Source organism: Eumetopias jubatus, unplaced genomic scaffold (assembly GCF_037043125.1).
Source record: "Eumetopias jubatus isolate StellerSeaLion01/CBP00866 unplaced genomic scaffold, mEumJub1_p1.0 scaffold_5, whole genome shotgun sequence".
In the NCBI taxonomy this organism is placed as follows: Eukaryota; Metazoa; Chordata; class Mammalia; order Carnivora; family Otariidae; genus Eumetopias; species Eumetopias jubatus.
This window is the reverse complement of record NW_028274811.1, coordinates 75,170,342-75,196,809: the sequence shown is the minus strand read 5'-3', so window position 1 is coordinate 75,196,809 and position 26,468 is coordinate 75,170,342. Positions and strand designations below refer to the sequence as shown.

Here is a 26,468-nt window from a genome sequence, read left to right as displayed (position 1 = left end):
ATAGTCCTGGGTTCACCTGCCTCAGAATCACCTGGAAAGCTTGATAAAATGCAGACCACCCTCTCCCCCCGCCACTGCAATCCATCTAAAGAAACTGATTAAGTAGGTCAGATTGGGCCCTGGGAATGTGCTTGTTTAACAATTTCCCCCAGGTGATCTTACTATGAACACTAAAGTTTTTGAACTCTTGGTTCAAATTCCTGGCCTAGGCTTATCAATGATCTTCATAGTGTACCCTATGGGCTCCTAGTGGCTTGTTGGTGATCTAACATGCAAAATAAAATATAAGGCAAGAATGAGCTGGTCTTAGGATAATTTCTTATCCAATGGAGCTGGGAAAGTTTAATTTAAATGATTTTTGCTCTTGAAGAGTTAGCAAACACTTCCTAAAATTATTGAGCAATCTTATGTGGTAAAATTCCAAATTCTCTTGGCCCCATACTTAATCAAGGGGTCACTTTCAGGAGACCCCTCCTACACTGTTGGTGGGAATGCAACCTGGTGCAGCCACTCTGGAAAACAGTATGGAGGTTCCTCAAAAAGTTGAAAATTAAACTATCCTATGATGCAGCAATTGCACTACTGGTTATTTACCCCAAAGATACAAATGTAGTGATCCGGAGGGGCACCTGTGCCGCAATGTTTATAGCAGCAATGTCCACAATAGCCAAACTATGGAAATAGCTCAGATGTCCATCGACAGATGAATGGATAAAGAAGATGTGGTATATATATATACAATGGAATATTACTCAGCCATCAAAAAAAATGAAATCTTGCCATTTGCAATGACGTGGATGGAAATAGAGGGTATTATGCTAAGTGAAATAAGTCAATCAGAGAAAGACAATGATATGATCTCACTCATATGTGGAATTTAAGAAACAAAACAGAGAACCATAGGGGAAGAGAGGAAAAAATAAAACAAGATGAAACCAGAGAGGGAGACAAACCATAAGAGACAAGAGTCTCATAGGAAAACTATGGGTTGCTGGAGGGGAGGAGGGGTGGAGGAATGGGGTAACTGGGTGATGGACATTAAGGAGGGCCTGTGATGTAATGAGCACTGGGTGTTATATAAGACTGATGAGTCACAGACCTGTAGCTCTGAAACAAATAATATATTATATGTTAATTAGTTGAATTTAATATTTTTTTTTAAAAAGGGGTCACTTTGAGCCAGCATGAGAAACTTCCTACAGGGCATTTGATCTTCTTATCTAATCATAGCTGATACCTCTCTCCATTTTCCTCCTCCCTATAGTCCAGATAGAGGAAAGCATTGAAAGGACAGTAGAAGGGAAGCAGATATTAACATAATTGTCAGCACACTGCCTTCCTCATTGAGCACAGTTGTTGTCACAGTGTGCTGCTTCTGCTTTGGCCTTTTGTTCTGAATGAAGTTGAGTTTGTCATGCAGGGATGGGTGGAGATAATCTTAAAGTCTTTTGTCAAAATGAGCCACAGATATCAAAGTAGGAGCTTTGGCTAAAAAACTATATTGATTAAGGAAGTGCTATGAGATTTTAGCCAAATTATATATTCTCTCTATTCCAAGGTGAGTGATCATTTCTGTGATAAGCAGAATAGTGTAGTAGTTAAAAATTTGGGCTCTCAAGTTAGGCAGACCTGGGGATGAATAATTTTTTCATCACCTTTTTTTTTTTAGGGGTGGGGGCAGAGGAAGAGAGAGAGAATCTTAAGCAGGCTCCATGCTCAGCACAGAGCCCAACATGGGGTTCGAACTCACAACCCTAAGATCATGACCTGATCTGAAATCAAAAGTCAAAGTCTTAACTGATAGAACCACGCAGGAGCATTTTTTTCATCACTTTTGAAGTTGTATGACCTTGGGATCTGACTTGTTTCCTCATCTGCAAAATAAGGATAACAACAAAGAGAAATGCCTTTATATTAGTGATTTTTGGCCAGATAACAAATTACCTCAAAACTTAACATTCATTGTCTCATATTGTTTCTGGGGATCAGGAATCTGGAAGCAGCTTAGCTGGGTAGTTCTGGCACAGGGTCTCCTGGAGGTTGTAGTCAAGCTGTCGGTTGAAGCTGAAGTCATCTGAAGTCTTGATCGGTTCCGGAGGATCAGCTTCAATCTCACTCAGATGTCTGTTGGCAGAAAGCATTATCTGCCTGCCATGTGTGTCTTTCTGTAGGACTGCTTCCAAAATGGCAGACCTTTCCCAGAGCAAGCTATCTAAGAGAGAAAGCAAGGGTTACCAAGACAGATGCCACAGTGTCTTTTATAACCTTATATTGAAAGTGACATACCATAACTTCTGTCATATTCTATTGGTTACATAGACCAACCATGGTATAGTGTAGGAGGGGACTGCATAAGGGCGTGAATGCCAGGAGCAGAGATCACAGGGAGCTGTCTCAGGGCTGGTTACCTCTGCCTTCAAATAGTTTTCCTCAGCAATGCCACAGACACTTTTTTATTTATTTTTATTTTTATTTTTTGCTTTAATTTTAGATGAGAGCCAGGAGGCTTTGAAATGATCATAGTGGTTTATAATGTACCAGCAAATGAAAGGCATCTGAGCATCAAGATAAATGTCTGAGTGGGGTCTACTAGCCACTTGAAAAGCATGTGGCTCCACATGCCTAAGAAATCCACAGCTGACTTTAGTAAAATCTCAACTATTAAATATTGCAGCTCTGCACTTTAACAAAGTGCAAAGGACAGAAGTTGTCTCTATATTAACAAGTAAGAATGGTTAGCGGATAAGGCATGGTTTACAAATCTGTGTTTATGATTGGGGTCTGGCTGAAAAACAGCAAGAATAAACCATACAACCTCGGAAGTCTAATTCTAGCCGGAAATTGCTTTGAAATAACATCAGACTTCATTCACTCCCCAACTGACTTTTCTTTGATGACCAGTTTGGACACATCAATAAAATGTCCTGTCACTTACCATATTTTATTTTCTTACAGCATTTCCTACTGATGGAAATTCTAATGGTGCCTTCTTACAGCAGAATCCACACTCTGATTTAGATTTGCCAAGCCGATTGGTTTTGGCTAAATTTCTTGCCCAAGTGCAGGCCCTTATGGTTTGAGAGATCTCATTTAAAGATCCCTAAAGAAAAATATGCAGCCTTTACTGGCTTGGATTTGTAACTCCAAATTTTAGAAGAAAGCGGCTGGTTAACGTTATAGACATTTTGAAGTACTTGTCTTTCAGAAATGCGAAGAATAGCAAGAAAAGCCTTTTGATGGTTCAGACTTTATTTTATTTTATGTACTTATTAATTGGTACACTTTCTCCCCCATTTTAACCAAAGATTCTGTACATTGAAACAATAAGTAAAGACATGTGTCTGCTTTAAAATCTTGATATTGGTTAAGTCTCCGTAGTCCTTTTTCATGCTTTCTGGGAAAAGGCTCTTCTGTTCTCTCAGCCCAGCAGTACTTTGATCTCAGAAGCAGTGCCATTTGGTTGTAAATGTATGTGGTGCCTTTGATCTACTACTTAGCTGGTCTTATTTAAAATAGATAGCTTCTTTCATCTAAGTCGTGTTTACTAGGTCTCTGTCTATGAAAAATGGCTTAAATTGCCATTATTTAGATAGAAAGTTATGTAAAGTTTCTTAGGATTGCCCAGATCTGAGTGTAGTTCTCTACACTCTAAAAGCCCAATGGCTCTATTATAGATTTTATAAAGCAAATTCCTATTAAAATGGGCTACTCCTACAGATGTCAGGTAATATTTGCAAAAACTTTGTTTGCTTTTTGATAGGAAACTGATTTTCCAAAGAATAATAAGCATATCCTACACTCAGGCGAAAATGATCATTTTAGACTGTCTGAACTTAATGACCAATTATCCCTCTGAAATTCACACATTAATATATTTTTATATTACTGCATTTTACATACCACATAGGGTATATTGAAATGGGATTTTTTTTTTAAATAATGAGTATATATAATTCTCTTCTTTATGAGGATTTCTTGAACATTTTCTCAGGTACCTTAATGACGTGTGTTTTGATTTTCCAGGCCTATTCAGTTATTCATTCAGCAAACTATATTTCAAGTACAGAGACACAAAGATGACTTAGTCACAGACTCTGCCTTTAGGTTGCTCATAGCCTAGGGTTGTGGGGCAGAGCACTAATATATAATTTCATGGCAGTGTGGTGATGCCTCTCCTGGACAGCGATCCTCCCACCGTGGCCTTGGGAGTGGTCATGGAAAACTTTCTGGAAGACGTGGCACCTGAGTTTCATTGCAAGCCTGCCAACTCAGAACTCAATGTCCCATAAATTCCCAGTCAAGTCCATAAGGCAAAGTCGACCTATCTGTCCAGACCCATCTAATTTAATACAAGTGTCCTAAACCTTAGCAGAGGTCTAAATATTCTATGACTTTTGCTGCCTGAAGCAACCCCAAAGCCTTCTTAATTGTCATTCAACTCTAAGGAGGAAAACCCCAAACCACTTTTAAAACTTTTGCACCATTCTTTATTTAAAAGGAGATATTGGAACTCTCTTTGTGTTGTAAACTAAAATAGCTGTGTATATTGCTATTTTTGTTAGGTTACTGACACGTGTCTTTTTCCATCCTTTTTGGTGTCCTGTTCCTATTTTAGAAGTCTTGTCATTACTTCATCTGAATACTAACCACATGTGAGCATTTCCAAGGGCTGACCCTGGGAGTAGGCACTCTGGAGGATGCTCAAGAAATATATAAGTGGCCCTTCCCAGGCCTGAAGGTGGGAGAGGAGCAGGAAGAAGTAATCTGTAGTCAAGTAAGGGATCATTACAGTAGTAGTCACACTGTCCAAAGAGGGAGGTTGAAGCAGGAAAATCAGAGAAGGCTGGGGCCTGACCTCAGGGGACTCATACAGGGTTCGTGGAGATGGAGAGAAGAGGCCAGCCTCTAGAGGATACAAGACCATGAGTTTGGAGCATTCCTCAGTCAGTGCAAGGATGGTCAGTATGGGGCAGATGAGGTAGAGGCGAGGATGTGTGGAAAGCAAACTGAGGGGGTTTAGCTTTTTTCCAGTGGAGTTACTAAGTCTTTGAGGCTGCAAAACATGAAAATAAAGTGGGATCTTTGATACTTGCCCTGTTCTTTCACATCAGTCACCAAACACTACTGATTCTGAGAATTATGCATTTTAGGTGGTAGGAATCCTAGAGATCAGAGAGCCTGGCCTTCCCGTTTGTGCAGTGAGGAAATAAGTCCCAAAATTGAGGAGGCCTGTGTCTCACAATCACTAAGTAGCAGAGCCAGGGGTGTTGGTCCACCCTGTTGACCAGGACCTGAGCCCGAGTTTCTCTTCCTGGGGCTTGTTTCCCACCAGGAGTTTTGGAGTAGGGTCTAGAACCCTTGATAATTCACAGGAACCTGTAGGAGAAATAGCATCTCACCGTCCAGTAGGAGTGGGCTCCAAGGACAGTGCAGTTCTCATAGGGCTTCATCCCTCTATATGGAACCCCAGGAGTCCACACCAAGCCAGAATTTGAATAAGAGGAGCTGTAGTTGATAATAAAAGAGAGAGGATAGAAAAGAATCAGGATACATTGAGCAGACCCATATGAGCCACAGGAAATCCAGGTTAGTAGAATAGAGAGCAATATTACTTTTAGGAGAATTTTTTTAATGAGTTGCTAATCATACTCTGCCTATGGTTCCTAACTTCAGAAAGGCCAAATGAAGCATGTCCCACCCACTGTGTGGACTGAGAGCAAGGTGGACATGGCGGTCCTCCAGTTGCTGGAGTGGTGGGGGTTGGGAGGGATGGGGTGGCTGGGTGATGGACATTAGGGAGGGTATGTGCGACAGTGAGTGCTGTGAATTGTGGAAGACTGATGAATCACAGACCTGTACCCCTGAAACAAATAATACATTATATGTTAAAAAAATTTTTAAAAAAGAAGAGGATAGTAGGAAGGGAAAAATGAAAAGAGGGAAATCGGAGGGGGAGACGAACCATGAGAGACGATGGACTCTGGGAAACAAACTGAGGGTTCTGGAGGGGAGGGGGGTGGGGGGATGGGTTAGCCTGGTGATGGGTATTAAAGAGGGCACATTCTGCATGGAGCACTGGGTGTTACATGCAAACAATGAATCATGGAACACTACATCACAAACTAATGATATAATGATGGTGATTAACATAACATAATAAAAAAAAAAGAAAATCAGGGAACTGTTATTAGAGGGAAGTGGGGGGATAAATGCTGGAAAAGCCAAAACAATAGATTTTGACAGCAGCTCCCTTGTCCTGAACTGGACATGTGAGTACATATAAGAGTGGGATAGTCCCATAGAATATTACCATGTGCCAGGTATTCTCAGTGCTTCATGTATATTAAATAATTGTGTCTATCCTCAGCTCGATGACATAAGCATTACTATTATTCCCATTTACAGAGGAGGAAATTGAAACACAGAAAGGTTAACTTGCCCACAGTCTTTTAGCTAACAAGTACCATAGCTGGGATCTGAATCTAAGCAGTCTGACTCCAGAACCTGTGTTCTTAATTACTGTGTTAAAAATATCTCCCATTTTCCTTCTTTCCTTACATTTTTTCCCTCTGAGATAAGAATTTGAGGAAGGCCCTAAAAATGAATGTACTCACCAAGTACATAATAGTAGCTATTATTATTTTTATTATTAGTTATTAACAGTATGCAAAGTCTGTGGTGCAGAGGAGACATTCAAAGACTATAAAATAAGACAAAAATGATTTGAAGACCAGCCAAAACATTTGCATGAACTCTATGGCAGAAGGAAAATCTGCATGATCTTCAGGGGATTAGCAATGGGTAAGAAAGAATAGGTGTAGAGTAAATGTATGAATGAAAATGTTCAGAAATCCACTGAGGCAGTGATAAAAATGGTGAGATGCTGAATCCTCTAATGATTCCTTTTCTCCTTCCTTTCTCAAGTGCTGCTTAAGTAGAGCTGAAGCCAGACGGGATGCAGCTAAAGTGGCCCTAATCAACTCCCTCTTCAATGAGCTGCCCTCTAGAAGGATCACTAAGGAATTCATTATGGAGAGTGTGCAGGAAGCAGTTGCCTCCACCAATGTGAGTACCCACTAGGGTAGAAAGCTGGATGCACTGAGACACCAAGGCAGTTGAATCTGGGGAAATACTAGAGTGAGCAAATTCTTTGAGGATTGTGCAAGTTTGGGAAGACTGGCTGGCTTGGTCGGGAGTTTCAGCCTCACACTGGGCAGAGAGTTTACTTAAAAAAAAAAAAAAAGAATTGTGTGGGTTTAATTTTTACCCATGAAATCATTGATTTTCAACAAAATGAACACTTGGATTGGAAATCAAGAAACTGGAGCTGGTTCCCTATGCCACATGTCAGAAATATTTTTTAGCTGCCCTGGATGACCATTAATCAAATTTTAAATCAAAGTAGATAATTTGATCCATCCTGATTTGTTTATTTGAATGTTTGCTGTTTGAAAAGTATTGATACTTTTAGGGCCTGGGAATGCATGTAACTGAATACTGCTTTAATCTAGAGATAAACTAGCTCATTTTTTACCCAAACTTGACAAGTCATAAAAATTATCTTAAGTGCTTATTAAAAGTGCCAATTCCCCAACCAGAGTGGGGGTCCAGCAGTCTGTATTTTTAAGGAAAGGCTGACTCCTTAGGCACGGAAAAGCCATATGCCCAATATCTGTTAGCCCTTAGAATTATCATGCTTAATATTAATTCTTTCAGAGAGCTGAAAATTTTTTTTCAGAGAAAATTTCTGTTAATGGACACAATTAATGCAAAGTGCTTTAAGAGCAAAAACTCTTGTCTTAGAAATTTAGGTAGAATATTTTCTCAGCAATCTAGGAGTAGATAATTTGCCTCATGAATTATTTAGAACATCTGATACTTGATACCTACCAACTACAAACAATGGAGAAGCCTTGGTTTCCCACTGGGGCAGGTATCTCCCTGTGTGTCCTCCAAAGGCAGAAACTTGGCATTACTGAGGGCATTAGCCACCTCCTGGCTTTGCTTTTAGCACAGGTAAACCCCATCTGAGATTTACATTCTCTCATCACCTTAATCTGATTATAAAGGTTCTGTGATTTTGGAGAAGCTGCTGAAAATGAAGGACACCTTGTCACACTAGCGTGACCCTTTTGTTCCTTTTCCCCTCATACATGCTCTTGTCGCCCACAGAAGAGTTAAGAGACGGGGCAGGGGACAGAGAGAGGCTGACCTGGGAGGAGACATCGGAGATCTCTGTTCTGTATCTGCTGTCAGGATGAAAGGAAGCTTTTATTTTCGTGATTTGTAAATTTCAAGGGCCTTTGAGGAAGAGAAGTTAGGAAAATGATGCCTGATTTATATGTGTGGAATTTACTCAGGAGCAAGGAGGGGCCCTCAATGTAAATGTAATTTATCATTTTTTCATGGAAATTTCTAAGGAAAGAGAATATATAAGGTTTGCAGGCTTCTGGATGGATTTCCTCTGGGATATTTAAAAAGCCAACATAAATATTTCAGCGGCAGCATGTTAATGTTATTGCATTCAGAAGCTATAAATTGGCTGCTATCGGATGCTGGCAGTTGTTTGTTCAGCCTCACAAAGGCATTGCCCACCTTCCCAGAAATCCGAGGCCCTGGGATCCTGCAGGGTAGGCCCCAGTGCCAGTCCAGGACTCGTGTTAGCTTTTTTTTACTGCCACTACCCCTAACCAAATTGAAGGTCAGATTCATTTCTATTCATCACCCCATGCACCTTGTTTCCTAAAGATTAAGTAGTCTGGAAGTGAAAAAAACACACACCAAGATCTATGTCTCCAGGTCAAACACCAGCATATTATAAAAAGCTCCCATTAAGAATCAGGGCAGTGGGGGGGGGGGGGAACGGTTAGCCTGGTGATGGGTATTAAAGAGGGCACGTTCTGCATGGAGCACTGGGTGTTATGCGCAAACAATGAATCATGGAACACTACATCAAAAACTAATGATGTAATATATGGTGATTAACATAACATAATAATAAAAAAAAAATAAAAAAAGAATCAGGGCAGTAAAATATGAATGGTCCAAACAACCAGAGAATTCTTTCCCTGTCAATGATATAATCTTGCCTGGTCACCAACAAATCAGAACAATGTCAGCATTTCAAAATTTCAAATGACAGATGAAGGCAGCCTTCCAGAGGGCAACCACTCAAACATTACCACCATCTAACAGCAAAAACTTTGTACGAAGATACAGAAATTTCTACTTTGGGAAAATTATTCTTTTAGCAAATATATAATCAGATAACATTCGAATGAATGTTCAAATTGATTACAAAAATCCTCTTTATTCTGAGTCATGGTGAGATTAAGAATTTTATCCCAGATCAACTGGAAACTTGGTTGTAGAATGCACACCCGAAGGCTCAATATAGTAGTTTTACTGTAGGGCCACAGCATTAATTCGTGGCCACAAAAGAAGGGGAAGGAAAAATCCATAATATTTTCCTTTTCTGCTTTCTTCCCAAGGGCACTTTGGATGATGCAGATGACCCCAGCACCAGCATTGGAGCCTACCACTACATGTTGGAGTCAAACATGGGGAAGACCATGCTGGAGTTTCAGGTACCTGACTTCTTGCTACGTGTTTATTTTGGTACACAATTCAGAAACCCGGGAGAATGCCACTCTTATCATTAACATCTCCTGTCCCAATAATCTAGTCTTTTTTTGTTTTGGTCATTTTAATTTAACTCTCTTCAAATCCAGCATGGTAGCTCTGTCTAAGCCATACCTCAGGAGACTAAAACAAATAAGCAAACAAGGCAGTCTTTGCGTTCTTAAAGCGGAGTAAAACACTTGAGTCTAAGAAACAGCTGGGGAACACCACCACCTGAAGACCTGTAACATTTCACCAGCTCTTCAGTACAAAGTTCCCTTTTAAGTCAAATTAAACAGTTTGAAGTGTTGGTTGTGACCATTTGGTTCTTAATTACCCGAAGTCATAGAAGAAGTTATCTGTAATGTATATTAAACAATGCCCCCCTCAGTTCTGGTATTCCCATTAAACAAGATCTGCCACCACCCATTGTTAACTAGATCAAAACATTCAGCAAACTGTAACCCTGTTTCATCCATTGCTGACAAGTGATATTAATAGAGCTGAGGAACTACACTACCTATTATTTGCAAGTCTGATGGACTTTATGGACCAAAATGTTCATCACGGTGTATTTACAACAGTGTTTCATCTGAGCCCTGAAGCCACCAGCTTTCAACTACCTTTCAAACTGTTTTCTGGACTGCAATGGCATACAGCCACTTTGCAGGTGGATACATCCCTCCTGTCCATTTTTTTAAAAAATCAGTGGTTTCCCTCATTAGTCCCTTGTTTGACTGGAAGAAAAATACTCTCTCTTCACTTGGTCATTGAGTTTTCTTTTAAGTGGCAGGTCTCACTGAATTTGATGTTGATTGCCTTGGGTTTGAAGAGACCAGGTATCTCTAAAGCCTACCCTCTGGAATAAACAGAGGCATGCATGAATTCAGTGATTCTGAGCCCAGACTGAAGTGGGCTGGTCCAGGTTAGCTTGGCTCTACTTCTCACCTCTAAATCTGTTTCCTCATCATATGTAAATTAGGGAGACTAATAGTACTGGTGCTACCTCCCAGTGCCAGTGTGAGCATTAAACAGGACAATAATTGAAAGAGTCCAGAACAGTTCCTGGCATATGGTGAATACTCACTGAAGATTGACAACTGTTATTATACATACTTCTGCAGAAGGATGTCTTCACTTGAAATGCCAAAGACTACCGCATGGATTCCCTTGACAACTTTATCTAACTTAAACTTTTCAAATGAGAACAAGGCAGCTCTCTGCCAACATTTCAGGGATCTTGGCTGTAGAATAAAAGAGTAGAACTATAAAGGTTCCATGCTTTTCCCCCATAGTGATCTAAAGTCAAACAGAAAAAAACAAAAGGGAGGAGCATAACACAAGGAAAGAAGACCAATTTTTAAAAACTGAACAGAACTATGTGTGAAACCTGCTCTACCACTTCCTGCCTGGGCATGTAATTATCTGAGACTCAGTTTTCTCTCTTTTTTTTTTAAGATTTTATTTATTTATTTGACAGATAGATAGAGAGCACAAGTAGGCAGAGTGGCAGGCAGAGGGAGAGGGAGAAGCAGGCTCCCTGCTGAGCAGGGAGCCGGATGTGGGGCTCGATCGCAGGACCCCAGGGTATTGATCTGAGCCGAAGGCAGCCGCTTAACCGACTGAGCCACCCAGGCGCCCCCTGAGACTCAGTTTTCTCATCTGTAAAATAAGAATCATAACACCCATTGGGTAGGATTTTTTTGGAATTTACATAACATGACATTTATAAAGTATCTAGTATAGTAATTTCGCCAAGGAAGAACCCCATTTATTTTAATTCCTCCCCTCTCGACCCCGACAAAAGAATATTGTACTTCTCATATTATAAAATGAATGTTGCCTGCCATGGTACATAGTAGCTTGTATGTAATTTAGTAGCTATTTTCAGAAAATTAAGAATGATTTTTGAATGCAATTGAGTTAGTCTGCCAAAGATGGGGAAGGCAAGATTAAAAAACAATTCTTAAAATTTTGTCCAAGTACTATGAATGGCTGTACTCAACCACCTTTTAGTAATTCTTAATTACCTTGCAATGGGCTGTTTGTTTTCTGTGTGGTCTATGTCGTATTTAAATATGTGAAATAATAACTTGAATCAAACTGTGGAAATGCTTCATAAATTCTCATAAAAGAGGCTGGGAGCAGGATGGAGGACACAGGAAGAGGAAGATGTGAGGGCAGGAAAAATCCAAACTCACTCCCCCAGTAGGGATGCTGGCAACCCAGGAGGAGGGCCATGGAGCACATCCCTTTTACTTCCGCCAGTTCCCGGTTGCCTGCTGGGTCCCAGCACATTCCTTGGTGGCCGGGGTTAAATGCATCAGCTTGTTTCAGCACGTAATGGGAATTGACCACAGACCCGGGCTGTTTGCCGCCGACACAGCAATTCAGTACCCCTGGTGGGTAATAGATGTGTGTCTGTATCTAGCTACGGATGACTATACCATATAAAAACAAGGCTGGTGTCTCCTGACTGCCTGCAGGCTTTCCATGGGGGCTGTCAAGGAGGCAGCACTCAGAGGAAACATGATAGGCTTCTGCTTACGTTTACTTCATGGGAGGGAAGCAGAGTAGCCTTGCCATACAGAAAATTGCCTGATGTTTGTGGGGGAGGGATGGCGACAGCACTAGCCACTGGGTCTTGTCAAGGCCAGATCTGAGACGGACTTTGACTGAAGCTGGTTAATATATTTATTCTGAAGCCTAATGCAGTCCAAGGACGAGTTGTTTATTTACATCTTTGCTAAATTCTCCAGGTCGCCTTTTAAAACCTCATCCCATAAACAGATTTCCTCTTAAATCCATTCTCTTGGGTAGGGAGATGGTGCCCACCTGTTTTTCAAGTTCTCCATTTACAATGTTTGTTTTTCTTATTTCTGATGAATCACAGAACCAAGAGAGTCTCCCAGACAAAGTTCCAGAGAGAAGCAGAGTGCATTTTCTCCCCACGAAGTAGCTGAAAGGGCAAACATTATTCCTAATAGGAGGCAACACCAGGAAGCACTGTGAAGACAGAGCCCAGCTGTCGGTGGTTTAAACTGAATGAATGACAAATTGAACCAGGAAAGCTGTAGGATGAAAGCTACAACTTGCAGAAATCACAGGGCTTGCTTCTCCATTTGATTTCAAATTTATTTTATGATCAGGACTGGCCACATAATTCTTGGGGCCCATACAAAATGAAAATGCAGGGCCTTCTGTGAAAAAATTAAGAATTTCAAGTCAGTGGAGCATGAAATCAAGCTTGGGGTCCTGTGTGACTGCACACATCACAAGTTCATGAGGCCAGCATTGTCCCTGAGACAGACTCACCAGAAGGGACCAGACTAGGGTAAAGAGAGTTAGGCCTTCACCTCAGGCACAAAATTTAAAGGAGTGTTAAAAAACTCAGTGATCAAGACAATATTATAATGCACTATCTTAAAAAACTCAAAATGAATGTGAAAAAATTCGTCAACAAAATATCAAAATTTTAAATAAAGACAGAATTTTTTTAAAGATTTTATTTATTTGAGAGACAGAGCACAAGTGGAATGTAGGGGCAGAGGGAGAAGCAGGGTCCCCACTGAGCAGGGAGCCTGACGTGGGGCTCGATCCCAGGACCCTGGGATCATGACCTGAGCTGAAGGCAGATGCCTAACTGATTGAGCCACCCAGGCGCCCCTAAAGACAGAATTTTAAATAAAAGAACCTGAACTTTCATGACTCACCTTGAATCTTGCTTCACACACCTCACCCTCCCTGATGTTTGTGGGGGAGGGATGGTGACAGCACTAGCCACTAGTCCCAACCCAACCTATAGGCCAGCTGCTTGTTTATCTGTCAAGCCTACCAAAATTCCCTGGGGTTCTACATCAGCCACCTAACAAATAACACAGCACAAAGACTTGAATGAGGAGCAGGACAGATAGCTCACCAAACAGATTTCCTTTAAAGTGATAAGGCTTTGACAGATAGAAAACAGAACTGTGAAAACCAGGCAGCAAGGAATCTTGGTGAAACTAGGAAATCCTTACTGAAGTCCACAACCCTCTCCTTGCCAGTCTACAATGCAAGGATTTCCGATGGAATCAATGAGAGCCATAAAAGGATTTCATGGGTTCATACAGCTTCGGGAAGATCTGAGGATAGTGAATTTGGTCTTATGACAGGAAATAAAGAAGTGGGACAGGAAGAATGTGGGAATATTTCAATATACGTTACATAGTGATGGTAAGATTAGTATCTCTACAGAGGAGGGCAAGAACTAGATTGGGACATAATGTACGAAGGCAGAAAGAAGGTCATTTTCCCTGTGGGATTTTAGGAACAAGAACAACACTAAGGAAGAGGCAGTTGTGTTACAGCAAAAACTCCTTGGGGATGGAATAGAAATTTAGGCAAACCAGAAGGGGTGTGACGGATGACTCTCGGGTAGTCAAAAACAGTTCAAGTCTCTGTGGGGAAGTTTTTGAGAGATGTAGGTTGCCAAGGGACATGAGAATGGTTTCTGGCTTTGTTCACAGCAGAATTGTGGGTTCTAAAGTCTTAGGAAGATTGCTGGGTAGAATGGGAGTTTATCTGGAAGGGGGGCAATGGTTAGTATATAAATAAGAATGAGAGCTTAGAAGACATTGGAGGAAGAATATGTTACTAAGGAACTAATTGTCAGAGGAGGGAATTAAGAGCCCCATAGGCTGTTCCTCTAACTGGGCCACAGGCGTACAAGGACAATACCAAGAGGACTATTGAAAGTCACACAAGAACTCAGTATATCTTTCTGGGTTATACCGAGTTTAACCATTATAAACTTGGGTTGGGGGAAGGTGGAGGACTGGAGGTGGTATTTATTATTTTTTAAAATGGACATTACAATCGAATGCAAAATGCAAGTGGAGTCTTAAAACATTAAACGAAAAGAAATGTCTTATTTGGAAATAGTGGCCATTCTATAACACCACAGAGACTGTTCCCTATCAGGACATAAAAAGTGTTCCTTTTCATTTTTCTGGCTACAAAGTCTTTACTGAGTAGGTTAAAGGTACAGGGAGAAAGGCAGCATAGATTTACCCTCCTCAGTCACTGGGGTTACTTTGATGAGAAGCACAGGGGTGAGAAGCAGATTACTTAAAATTGGGCCATAGAACTAACCATTCTCACTGTTGCAGATTATCATAGTGATGTGACAGAGTGCAAATCTGGACGGGGCAGAAAGAAGTGGAGGAGAGAGAGGGGGCATGAGAGGGACGGCTTCCCTGGGCAGTGGGCTCAGGACCCTAAGCAGATGGTGGCATCTCTGTTTGGGGCAGGAGGAGTAATTCCCCTGGTATCCGTGTCGTATTTTAATTAATGGAAACACATGGTTTTGCTTTTACTGAGGTCTCTATGGGCTCTTCGAGTGCTTACTGTACAGTAGAAAATAGACAAAATCCCCAACTGAAAAGAAGAAAAAAAAAAAAAAAACATTACATTCTACTGGCAATTTCAGACATAAGAATGGTGATATTTGCTCTTCTGATCATCTTATAGCTTTAAAATTTACCTAATAATTTTAAGATGTCTGAAATATCAGAATGCCTTAGGTCTCCTCATTTTCATAATTTAAACTTTTTCCTGAGCAAGCAGAGGGAAAGACAATAAAAATCAGTTTTTTTGAATGGTCAGTAGAACAACTGTCTAAATGTTCAGTTTTCATAATTAGTGTCATAACCAAAAATTTCCTTAATTTCCTTAACTATATTGTGTCTATGTGGTTTATACTGTTAAGCCATGATAGGTGTTTCTCTGACCAAAAAAGAAAAAAAAAAAATGCAGATAGCTTCAATGGAAGACTGCCACTTCTAATCACATTAGGAAAATAAAGTCTTCAGAGTTTATACAGTTTAGCTTGCCCTTGATATCATGAAGGGAAAGGATGCTGATTGAAGCTTAATGCCATGCTCAGCCCTGACTATTGGATGTGGAAACTAGGGATTGGTTTCGATGTCAATTCAACCTGATTATCCATATTTTCAGGCATTTTCCTGACTGAATTTATAAACGTAGGAGTATTTTACAGTTCCTGTAGTTTGTCCATTATATGTTATCTGTATTTACTTTTTGGCCAAAATTTTTAAAAATTTAAATGGTTTTCTTTAATATATAATATTGTCACATGATTCAAAACTCCAAAGGTACAAAAGAATGTCAGTGGGTGGTCTCCCTCACACTCCTGCCCCACAGGCATTCCTGTTCCCACCCTCAGGGACAACTATGTTACCCAGTTCTTTTGTATCTTGCCATAACTCTCCTAGGCATTTACAAGCAAATATTTAGAGGGATTTTCTTTTCCTTTTTAATCAAATACTAGCACACAGTATATGTGTTGTGCACTTTGCTTTTCTTTTAACACCACATCATAGAGATTCTTTATATTAGAACCTAGAGGGGGACGCCTGGGTGGCTCAGTTGGTTAAGCATCTACTTTCAGCTCAGGTGATGATCCTAGGGTCCTGGGATCGAGCCCCACATCGAGCTCCCTGCTCAGCGGGAAACCTTCTTCCCCCTCTCCCACTCCCCCTGCTTGTGTTCCCTCTCTCACTGTGTCTCTCTCCGTCAAATAAACAAAATCTTAAAAAAAAAAAAAAGAACCTAGAGAGCCTTCTCATTCATACTTCTCTATGAATGAAAGTATTCAGTGGTATGAATGTATTGTAGGGGAGGAAAAATAATTTTCCCTCTATGCTTCTGAGTTCTTAGCTGAGACCCCTGTAATAAAAGACAGATTAGTAAGAGAAAAACAGAACTTTATTAACACATATACCTCATGTATACATGAGAGATACTCAGGGAAAAATAGTATCCTTCTGAGGTGGCTTGGAATTTAGGATCAAATACTCTCGTAATAGGGAAAGAGGAAGGGGGAAGGCCTCTTAGGAGATAGTAAATGATTCTTAAGAAAAATGAGTGGGCCCTTAGAAGAATAGATGGGAGGTATGTTAGTCTATGTCTTCTTCTGTGATAAGGGTCAATCTTCCCTAGTTGATGAAATTCTTCAGGAAAGGATTTATCATAATTGGGTTCCTTTGGGAAGATGTGTCTTTAGGCAGATAAGGGGAGTTCAGAGAAAGCCTTTCCTTCCATTTGCTGTTTTTCAAGTGCTTACAGCTTAAAATAATTAATATACCAAAGTGGCATGTTTTTAGGGTGGCATGTCCTGAACTCATATTTTGGAGGCAGCAAATTCTGCTACTCCTCAGTATCATCCTTTTTTTAAACTATTGCTTTAAAAATGAGCATTTAAGGAGTGCCTGGGTGACTCAGTCAGCTAAGCATCTGACTCAGTTTTTGGCCCAGTTCATGATCTCATGGGAGGTGAGATGGAGACTTACATTGGGCTCCATGCTCCCTGGGGAGTCAGCTTGAAGATTCTCTCCCTCTGCCCCTCCTCCCACTCACACACACTCTCTAATGCATAAATCTTAAAAAAAAAAAAAAAAATTTAAGATTTTATTTATTTATTTGAGAGAGAGAGAGAGCATGAGCAGGGGGGAGAAGCAGACTCCCAGTTGAGCAGGGAGCCTGATGCGGGGCTCGATCCCAGGACTCTGGGATCAAGATCTGAGTTGGAGGCAGATGCTTAACCAACTGAGCCACCCAGGTGCCCCTAAAAAATATTTTTGACAATGTCTACCTCAAGCCGACCCCATCTAATTAGATGCAGGAACTGGAATCAGATGGGAAAATAGTAAATTTATTTTCTACCCTACAATCAGAAAATTGCACCATTCTGTAAACTAAAAGCAGAGGTTCTCCCTTCGCCAAAGGCAGTTTTCCCCAGCCGGTCAAAACTGCCCACTTATCCTGGAATGGCATGGAACCTACAGCAAAAGCAACAAAAATCAGAATCTTCGCTGTTGCTGAGCCCTTTGACGCTCATTTATAGCAAATCAATGTCAGCTAAGACATAAGGTACATCAGTCAATACCTGTCAGTACATCACTTAAACATTTATAATTCTGGACCCAAGAAGAGCCAGGTTGAAAAGCAGAGTAGATTATTACTATTTTTCCTTTTCTGTATCTTGTTCTCAGTGACACACTGTGTTGAAGAGGATTACAGTGGAGGATTTTCTATTTAAATAAATAAATAAATCCTTAAAAAATAAAAATAAGCATTTAATATATTTCCAGCCTCAGGCAATTAAAAAAAAAAAAACAGTACAATGAATAACTTTACCTATACATTATTCTGAGATGTGCTGATATTTTTAGATAACCTCTTGGGTGTAGAATTGTTAGAGCATATGTATTGGTATTATTTTACTTTTTATTTATTTATTTATTTATTTTTGGAGGGGGGTAGTTAGAGGAAAAGAAGGAAGAGAGAGAATCTTAAGCAGGCTCCATGCCCAGTGCAAGCCTGAAGGGTTCAATCTCACAACCCTGAGATCAAGCCCTGAGCCAAAATTAAGAGTCCGACACTTAACCAAATGAGCCACCCAGGCACCCCAAGCATATGTACTTTTAGTGTTGAAAGATATTTGTCAACTACTTAGTCATTTAATTGTGCAAATATGTATATAACAGAGGAGGGAAGGAAGAATGCTCCAGAAGCTTGGGGACTCTAGTGTTTGAAAAGTCTCAAAGTATTCTGATGGTATTTTATAGTCTATTTCCCTGAGATAGTTGGGGATCAGAGTTATGCCCTACGCAGCTTTCACACTTTCTTTCACACTTCTGCTCTGAGAGTAATGACAGATGTTTGGGTTTTGTAGGAGCTGATGACCATTTTCCAACTATTGCACTGGAATGGAAACCTAAAAGCCCTACGTGAAACAAAGTGTTCCCGACAGGTGAGATTTTTCCAGTCAATGATGGGTTTGTGTCATATGAACTGAACAGATGGCTTGTCATCCTCCTAGATTTCCTTTATTTGGATTTTTCTCTGTTTAAATCTGGTACTATATCTATTAAGAGCAGAGGATATATGAAAAAATATAACAGTCCACTTGAATCAGGGATGGATCAAATATGCACACTAAGGAGAACATTGCCTGCACATAGGACTGATTAGGTCCTGTACTAAATGCCAAAATGGAGGGATCATTAAAACAGACTTGGTTTCTAAGTCAAATGCTGAATCTCCCTATGCACCTGCCCTGCCTTAGATTTTGTGCCCTTTTCTACTCTCCAGTGCAGAAAGAAATTTGAGAATGCACTGCTTCTGAACCTCCTCACTGAAGAGTGGTAAAGTTGGGTGTAGCAGGAGGATTTTTGTCACCCCCACCAAAAGTCCCCAAAGGATAACAGAAATGATTATAAATTTGGGCAAGCTGGTATTCAATCACCTCAATTTTGGGGGTTGGAAGTTTCCTCTTTACTTCTCAGAAATGAGGTCTCACTATTTCTTTGTTACCTATGAGAAGCACCATTCCCCCCTTTTTTTAATAGCAAAAGCAAATTCCCTCCTGTGTCTTTAACAGTTTTCACCTTCTATCCTCCAAGAGTCATCCTTCCTTTTTGCACCAGTAGACTTTGAAAGGTGGCCATTTGTTTTTGAGAATTTGCTAACAAGAATTTGTATGAGGAATAAAGCCTCTACCAGTCAGCTAGATGTGGGTGGGTATAAGAGTATTCCATGTACTGCAGCCCAGGAGTTTTTAGTTGTTCTTTGGTTAGAAAGTCTGGCTTTCAAAATGTCAAAGATGGAAAAGAAATGAGTAGTTGACAATGGCTATGGCTATTTTTTTCTTTTCCTTTGATTTTATAAAAGGCCTTTGAAATTCACTGGGTTGGTTATAAACAGTTTTCCATGGTTGTTTTTAATTTGTTAAGGTCATAAATAAATACCATATGTTCTTGAAAATAAAAATAAGCAATGCATCCACTCTACAAGATCTTCTTAAAGTGTGTCCTTCAAACCTGTACATGATGTTACAAGGTATTGGCAAATTTTTCACATGAGAATTGACAGTGATTAATTTCAAATTAGTTACAGAAGAGATGATGTACATAAAGGTACCATTATGATATCAATAATGATATTGCCTACAATCCACAGTACATTCTTAAAGTTCTTTCTGTAGTTTCTGTGAGCCATTTGGACTGCCATCTAACTTCCTTATGCTAACAACCAGGAAGTTGACTCTCCTGGTTTCTAAGCCTCCTGCTCTCTGCAATGGGTGTGACCAAACCCAATTCTGCCCCAATCCTTCCATATAATTGTTTCTGTCTCTCAACCTTGCTGAAGGAGATAATGCTGGGCAGAAGAGTTCAAGGAATCAATAAGGCAGTAATATTCATGCATAAAGGGATGCATTTTCAAAGGAAGACATTTTCTAGCAAGGTCAGAGTACTGTTTGTGAACATTATTGAGTCATTCTTCGTGGTAGTGTTTTGACACAACCTAAAGTGACCCTGCTTTGCCCGACCAGCTTAGTCCTTCATTTGCTTTAAGAAGTATATCTTGACATTTGGCTTCCATCTGTGAACATCAGAGAGGTTCAGTTGTTGGCAAAACCTCTATGGATGTGGATGTGGGGGGGTGTCAGAGACAAAGGAAGTGAGGTGTTGGAAGGCCATGAACACAGGTGCCTTTGTTGCTCTTCACTGACACTCTGGACTTTGTCTCTTGGCTCCCAGGAAGTCATCTCCTACTATTCCCAGTATTCCCTAGATGAAAAGATGCGCAGTCACATGGCCCTGGACTGGATCATGAAGGAGAAGGAGTCACCAGGAATCCTCTCTCAAGAGCTACGGATGGCCCTGAGGGAGTTGGAGGAAGCCAGGAAAGCGGGACAAGAACTGCGGTTTTACAAAGAAAAGAAAGAAATCCTGAGTTTAGCCCTGACTCAGATCTACAGTGATCCTGACACCTCCTCACCCAGTGATGATCAGCTGAGCCTAACGGCTCTCTGTGGCTACCACTAGCAAGGCCAGGTCCCGGCTCCCCCGAGGTTAGCAGAGGCCAGACTCTATAGGAAGTTCAGTGAAGGAGGTCATCAGAGGCTTTAGCACCTACAGCTACTACCTGAAGGCTGTACTAATTTTTCCCATCCATTCCATTCACAGAATCTGAGAGTAGTAGGACCTTTATAGGACCCAACATTCCACTCGATGCAGTTTTCCCATCATGCTTTCAGGAGTTCCACCTCTTACTGAAAGGATGGAGACAAGATTGTTGGAAAAATATTTTCCAGGTTTGGCTTCAACTTAAAGCCCTGTTGACATGTGCCTTGCTAGATTATATGTGTTGTTTTAAACAATGGGCCAGTGTAGCACTCCCCCAAAAGAACATCATCCAAGACTGGTGAAAGCATGATAGCATTTTTTAAAAATACTTGGGGTTAAATAAATGATATAAAAAAATACCATGGGTCAGAGTTTCTTCCTAAGCTTTATAAGCTAAGAGGTACTTCTACTCTACTAGGTGTAATCCAAAATTGCAGTGGGGATTTTATCTGGACATCCTACTATCAAAGTGATAATAGTAAGAAAATAACTTGATAAAATTAATTTGCCTTAAAATGCCAGTAATAATCATTTTCTAAAATCTACACTCTTCCATATGGGGATGTCACCTAGAGTAGTACCTTCACTTGTATTCCTCAAGAAGAATTAATATCTAATTTTTATGGGTCCTGGAGTCAGTCATGTTCATTTATAATTTTCAAATAGATTACTTGAATTGATTTGTTTTTATTTTTGCCACCACAGTCATATATCTCATAATGGAGATAATTACTGGCATTCTAAAGGTTAAAGCATTTTGAAAAATCATTAGCTTTTAACAGTGCTTGTGTTTGATTAGTTTCTCATGCATTAGAGAGGAGTCTTTAGCTGTCTTTTTGTTGTTCAAGAATATGAGCCATGAGTGTAGCTCAAATGTAGTGTCATTTTTAGGTTTTAATTAGGCACCTCTCTTTGAAAATGGCTTGACTAGAAAACCAAAGCAAATACAGACCAATTTTTCAATAGTTTCTGGTCACTCAAGTTTAAGAATGGCAGTGGTATCAATTTTAAACATTTGTACGAATTTCCATATTTATAACATGAAAAGGATTATCTTGCAGTTAGTCCAAAATTTCAAAATAAAGAACACAGTTTTTTCAATGTTAAACAAGGTTTCTTTTCCTTCATGTTTAAGCAAATGCAAACTAAGTTTCCTGAAGGCTAAAACCACTATATTTACATGAAAATTCACAGAACCATGATAGTTTAACTTCATATCTAAATATGTACAGATGTAATTGTCACTCCTTAAGTGTCTGTGAAAACTACGTATATTGATCATGTATTTTGGAAGTAGCCTTGATAATAAAAAATTAATTTCATATATTTCTCACACCAGGGGAGAATTTAGCTTCATATCTGCCCTACTCTAATGTGGGAAGGTAATACTATTTAATATTAGATAAACTTAATTTTAAAATATTATTTTAACAAATGTCATATTCCTACCCATAATGAGGCTAAATGTCACCTAGAATAAAACTGTATTCCCTTATAATCACAAAAAGGAATTAGAAGTAATATTTGTAAGTTGAATAAATTTTAAAATTAAGGAAACTTTCTATTTAAAGTAATTATTTCATAAAGTCATTACTCTTTATCATTTCAAAAAGTCATAATTTCCCATGTTGGGTGTATTTAAAGGTAGGTATATCTTTGATGGCATTTGCAGACTTTGACAATGTGCACCTCAAGCTGACATCATCTAATTAGATACAGGAACTGGAATCAGCTGGGAAAATAGTAAATTTATTTTCTACCCTACAATCAGAAAATTGCACCATTCTGTAAACTAAAAGCAGAGGTTCTCCCTTGGCCAAAAAGGCAGTTTTTCCCCAGCTGGCCAAAACTGCCCACTCTTCCTGGAATGGCATGGAACCTACAGCAAAAGCAACAAAAATCAGAATCTTTGCCATTGCTGAGCCCTTTGATGCTCATTTATAGCAAATCAATGTCAGCTAAGACATAAGGTACATCAGTCAATACCTGTCAGTACATCACTTAAACATTTATAATTCCGGACCCAAGAAGAGCCAGGTTGAAAAGCAGAGTAGATTATTACTATTTTTCCTTTTCTGTATCTTATTCTCAGTGACACACTGTGTTAAAGAGGATTGCAGTGGAGGATTCTCTATTAAATATATGGAGCTCTGGGTCCTAAACTTTCATGGTTATAACCCCTTTGAAAATCCGATGAAAGTCATGGACGTCTTCATAGGAAAACAGAGTGCGGTGTATACATTCAAATTTGCACAGTTTCAGAGAGTTTGTGGACTTTTCCAAAGTCCATGGATTGCTCTGTCCAAGAACCTCCAGTTTAGAACTCTTAATTTTGAGCACGCACTTACTGTCTCTTAAACATTTCAGGAGGGATTCAAGCTAGTTCAGACATAGCCCCATGTAGCCTATTTCTAAGATAAATGTCATTATCCTTACATACAGAATTGTACTGTATCTTGACAAGAGATAGTTTAATTTTCACAAAATCCAAATATACCAAATTGTTATGAAAAAGCACCTGAAAGCAAGTCACTAAATGTGTGTGAAGCTATCAGAATATTACCAATTTAATGAAGTCATTGTTCCTCTAATGATCAGAATTTGGTTGTCCATTTGTTCAAAAGCTATAGTCTACTGATCTGTTTTCTGTTAAATTCATTCACTTACCTCTACAAAAGGAGAAGAATAAAATCGCAAATATTCTTGAAATGCTGTACGCACATCAACTTTGAATCTGATCACTTATGTCTCAGGGAAAAGAGGAAAAAAGCATATAAAGATTAACACTTCCCTGTTTCTTTGTGGGAGACTTTTGAAGCTAGCAGTATTGGTGTAGTTGACTTTATCTCTGAAATGCTTTAGAGAATCCTGAGTTATATCATGCCATGCCTTTCTTTCTTGCCAAAGGACAGAAGAAGCCAAAGAATATTTTCATTATCCTTGACTATGTTTACAAGTAAACACTATTCAAGATATTATCACTTACATATTGTTGATACTTTTTTGTTTTGCCTTGCAGAAATGCAAATATTAAGTTTTCTTCTATGGCATCTATGGTGTTAAAGAGTGAATACCGTTTTTAGCCAGGGCTCTTAGGAACATGAAAATCATTTTCTCTACCACAGTTGTTCTCAACTTTGGCTGCACATTAGAAATAATTAAGGAGCTTTAAAAAATCCTAAATGTCTAGACTATACCCAGACCAGTGAAATCAAACTCTCTGGAAGTGGGGCCCAGGCATCAGTATTTTTTAAAACTCCCTAGGTCGTTTCAATGTGCAAGAGGGTTTGAGAATGACTGCTCTACCCAGGAAGGTCTGGCCCAGAGGTCCTTGGCCGAACTAGTGGGAGCTATTACTCCACTTGGCCTTGGCCCCAATTCAAATGTTGAGCTCTTCTGAGGTAGGTAGGACTTGTTTGAGCAACAGGCTTTCCTGGAGCCCAGAACTAAAGTAGGGCAAGCACATGCATGCATGTATGTGTACGTACACACACACACACACACACACACACACACATATGCATGTATGTGTACGTACACACACACACACACACACACACACACACACACACACTGTATCTTAGCAGTACAGCCAGATTCTGCCCCAGGGTTCAGGTTTTCTTTCTCAAATATGATACGTAAAATATCCATACCAGAATCATCTGGGGTACTCATTTAAAAATAAAAGTTCCTGGGTCACACCCAGACCTGCTGACCAAATTACAGGAGAAGGTCTGGATAATTTACCACTTTAACAGGTGTTTCTGATCAAACTTAAATTTGAGCTCTTTTGGCCTAAAGCTACCTAACACATTCTTCAGTGGGCAGCACAGCTCTGCCCCTTTGGATGTAACCAGCCTCCTGGGGTAAAGTGCAGAAAGGAATAAAGGAGAGAAGGGAATGTTGCCCCTCTACCCTTTCTGGAAGCTGGAGAAAAACAGAAGGGGCAAAGAGAGATGGCTGCCTTTTTTCTACCGAAAGAGCAACTCCCACTCTTTTATCACTTTGGCCTTAACATTTGTTATTACTTTTAATCCCTTTACCAGAGACCATAGAAATCTCTTTCAGCTCCTGTTAAAGTCGCTTCTTTAAACCTGATTAAACCCTGGTAGCACTTTGTACTTTGGAACAAAGTAAGTTGTGGGAAAGGCAAGCAGAAGCTTCTTCCTGAGAGCTGTTGATCTGTTGATTCTCTAGTGGTTTGCAAGGGAAAATTACTATAAATATATAATCTATTTATAATATAGATTTATATAATATATAAATATCTATTTATAGCAGTTCCCAATTGTAGCAGCAATTATGTACCACAAATACATTTGTAAGTCAGATGTTCAACCCTGAGGGTGCATTTTTCTATAAAAGCAAAGTCATAAATGGTCGCAAGTTTCCTGAGCTAGCCTACATAAGCAGTAGGGTACCTCAAATATTGATCTATGGAAACTAATACATTCTTAGGTTGTGGGTGGGCAGGGGAAGGTAGAACAAGGTTAGCTGTGGGTCTAGGGTATAATATTGAAAACCTCCCAGGGTGTATTTCTCAGCCCCAAACTGGTTCTCCAGTCTCTTTATTTTCTCTTTGTCCCCCCATAGATTACCTTGCCAACACCCCACCCACTGCCATCACTTGTTGCTTCTTCTGATCATGGTTTCTTCCATTTGCTGACTTACTGAAGAAAAGGTAACTTTTTCCTGCCTTCTTACAAACTCTTTGAAAATTTCTAAGAGTTGGTATCACTAGAGAAACAGGAATATTTGTGTGACCTCCAAATGGCAGCAACTAAGCTTCTCTGCAGACTATTTTCACCAGGGCTGGTGAGGAAAGACACAGACACACAAAGCAGGACTACACTGAACAGGGTAGCCACGGAATCTGTCCCATGCACCCATACTCCTAAGGTTTCCTGCCTCTTTGGTGTTCTCATTGGGCTCCATGTGACACTTCCCCATCCTGATCACAGATGCCCCATAACTAGCCAGTGATTCTGGGTAACCTGGCTCAAAACTCCAAACTGGACTGATCGGTCTGTCTCCTCAGGAATGTGAACTAAGAAACATGGAAGGAATTTGCCAGGAGAGGAAGTTGGAAGAGTCACCTTCACGAGAGCTGTGGTCTGTGCAAGCACAAGTAAGGAGGAAGAAGGAACCATGAATCAGTAGAGGATGCTGCTCTGTAGAAAGAGGAGACGCTGACTAGTGCAGAGAGCAGATGCAGAGAGAGGCAGAGACACAAGGAGAAGGTGAAAGCGTGAAGCCCATGAAGGGACGACAAGAGCTGCTGGCCCAAGTGCCCTGCAATAAATTTTCTTATTTTTTATCTGAGTGGATCACACACCTTGAGACCAAAGAAATCTGACCTTACTCATTCAGAAAAAAAATCACGCTATATTATTCTGGATTTTTTATCCTCTGAGTAGAAACCCCCAAAAAAGAAAAAAAAAAAAAAAACCCGACATGAGGAAGAGCCTCTTCAAGTGATGAAAACGCTGCTGAGAAAAGTAGATCTCAAACCTGGTGACAGAGTTGACTTTTCCCCACTCACTGCCCCTCCCATTCCAATGTCAGGTCTCACAGTGTTCAGGAATCCTTCCAATTCTGAAATAAATTTTTGTATTATGTGCTAATCATCCTGCCCTTGCTCCCCTACAAGGAAATTCCTGTTGTTCTCATGTTCTACGGAGGTATAACCACAGAAGGCAAACAGAACTCTATTTTTAAAAAAGATAGAATTCATAACCTCAAATAACTGGTGTCTTCTTAAAAAATGAGTTACCTCAGGAAACTAATAACATGCTCTGACAATGCTCAAGAATGCAATCTTTGCCAAAGACATTCCAGTCATGAACTCCTCTTTGGAAATGGTCCTCTGAATTC

General features: G+C 40.0%; 1 protein-coding gene across 1 annotated transcript in view; it reads left to right on the top strand.

The window, feature by feature from the left end:
- Nucleotides 1-20,993, top strand: part of LIX1 (limb and CNS expressed 1) — a 49,668-nt gene extending 28,675 nt beyond the window's left edge. The window contains exons 3-6 of the mRNA XM_028092039.2: nt 6,925-7,065; nt 9,492-9,587; nt 18,359-18,436; nt 20,226-20,993. Coding sequence (XP_027947840.1) covers nt 6,925-7,065; nt 9,492-9,587; nt 18,359-18,436; nt 20,226-20,513 — 603 coding nt within the window. The 3' untranslated portion in view covers nt 20,514-20,993. The remainder of the gene's footprint in view (nt 1-6,924; nt 7,066-9,491; nt 9,588-18,358; nt 18,437-20,225) is intronic.
- Nucleotides 20,994-26,468: the final 5,475 nt, after the last annotated feature.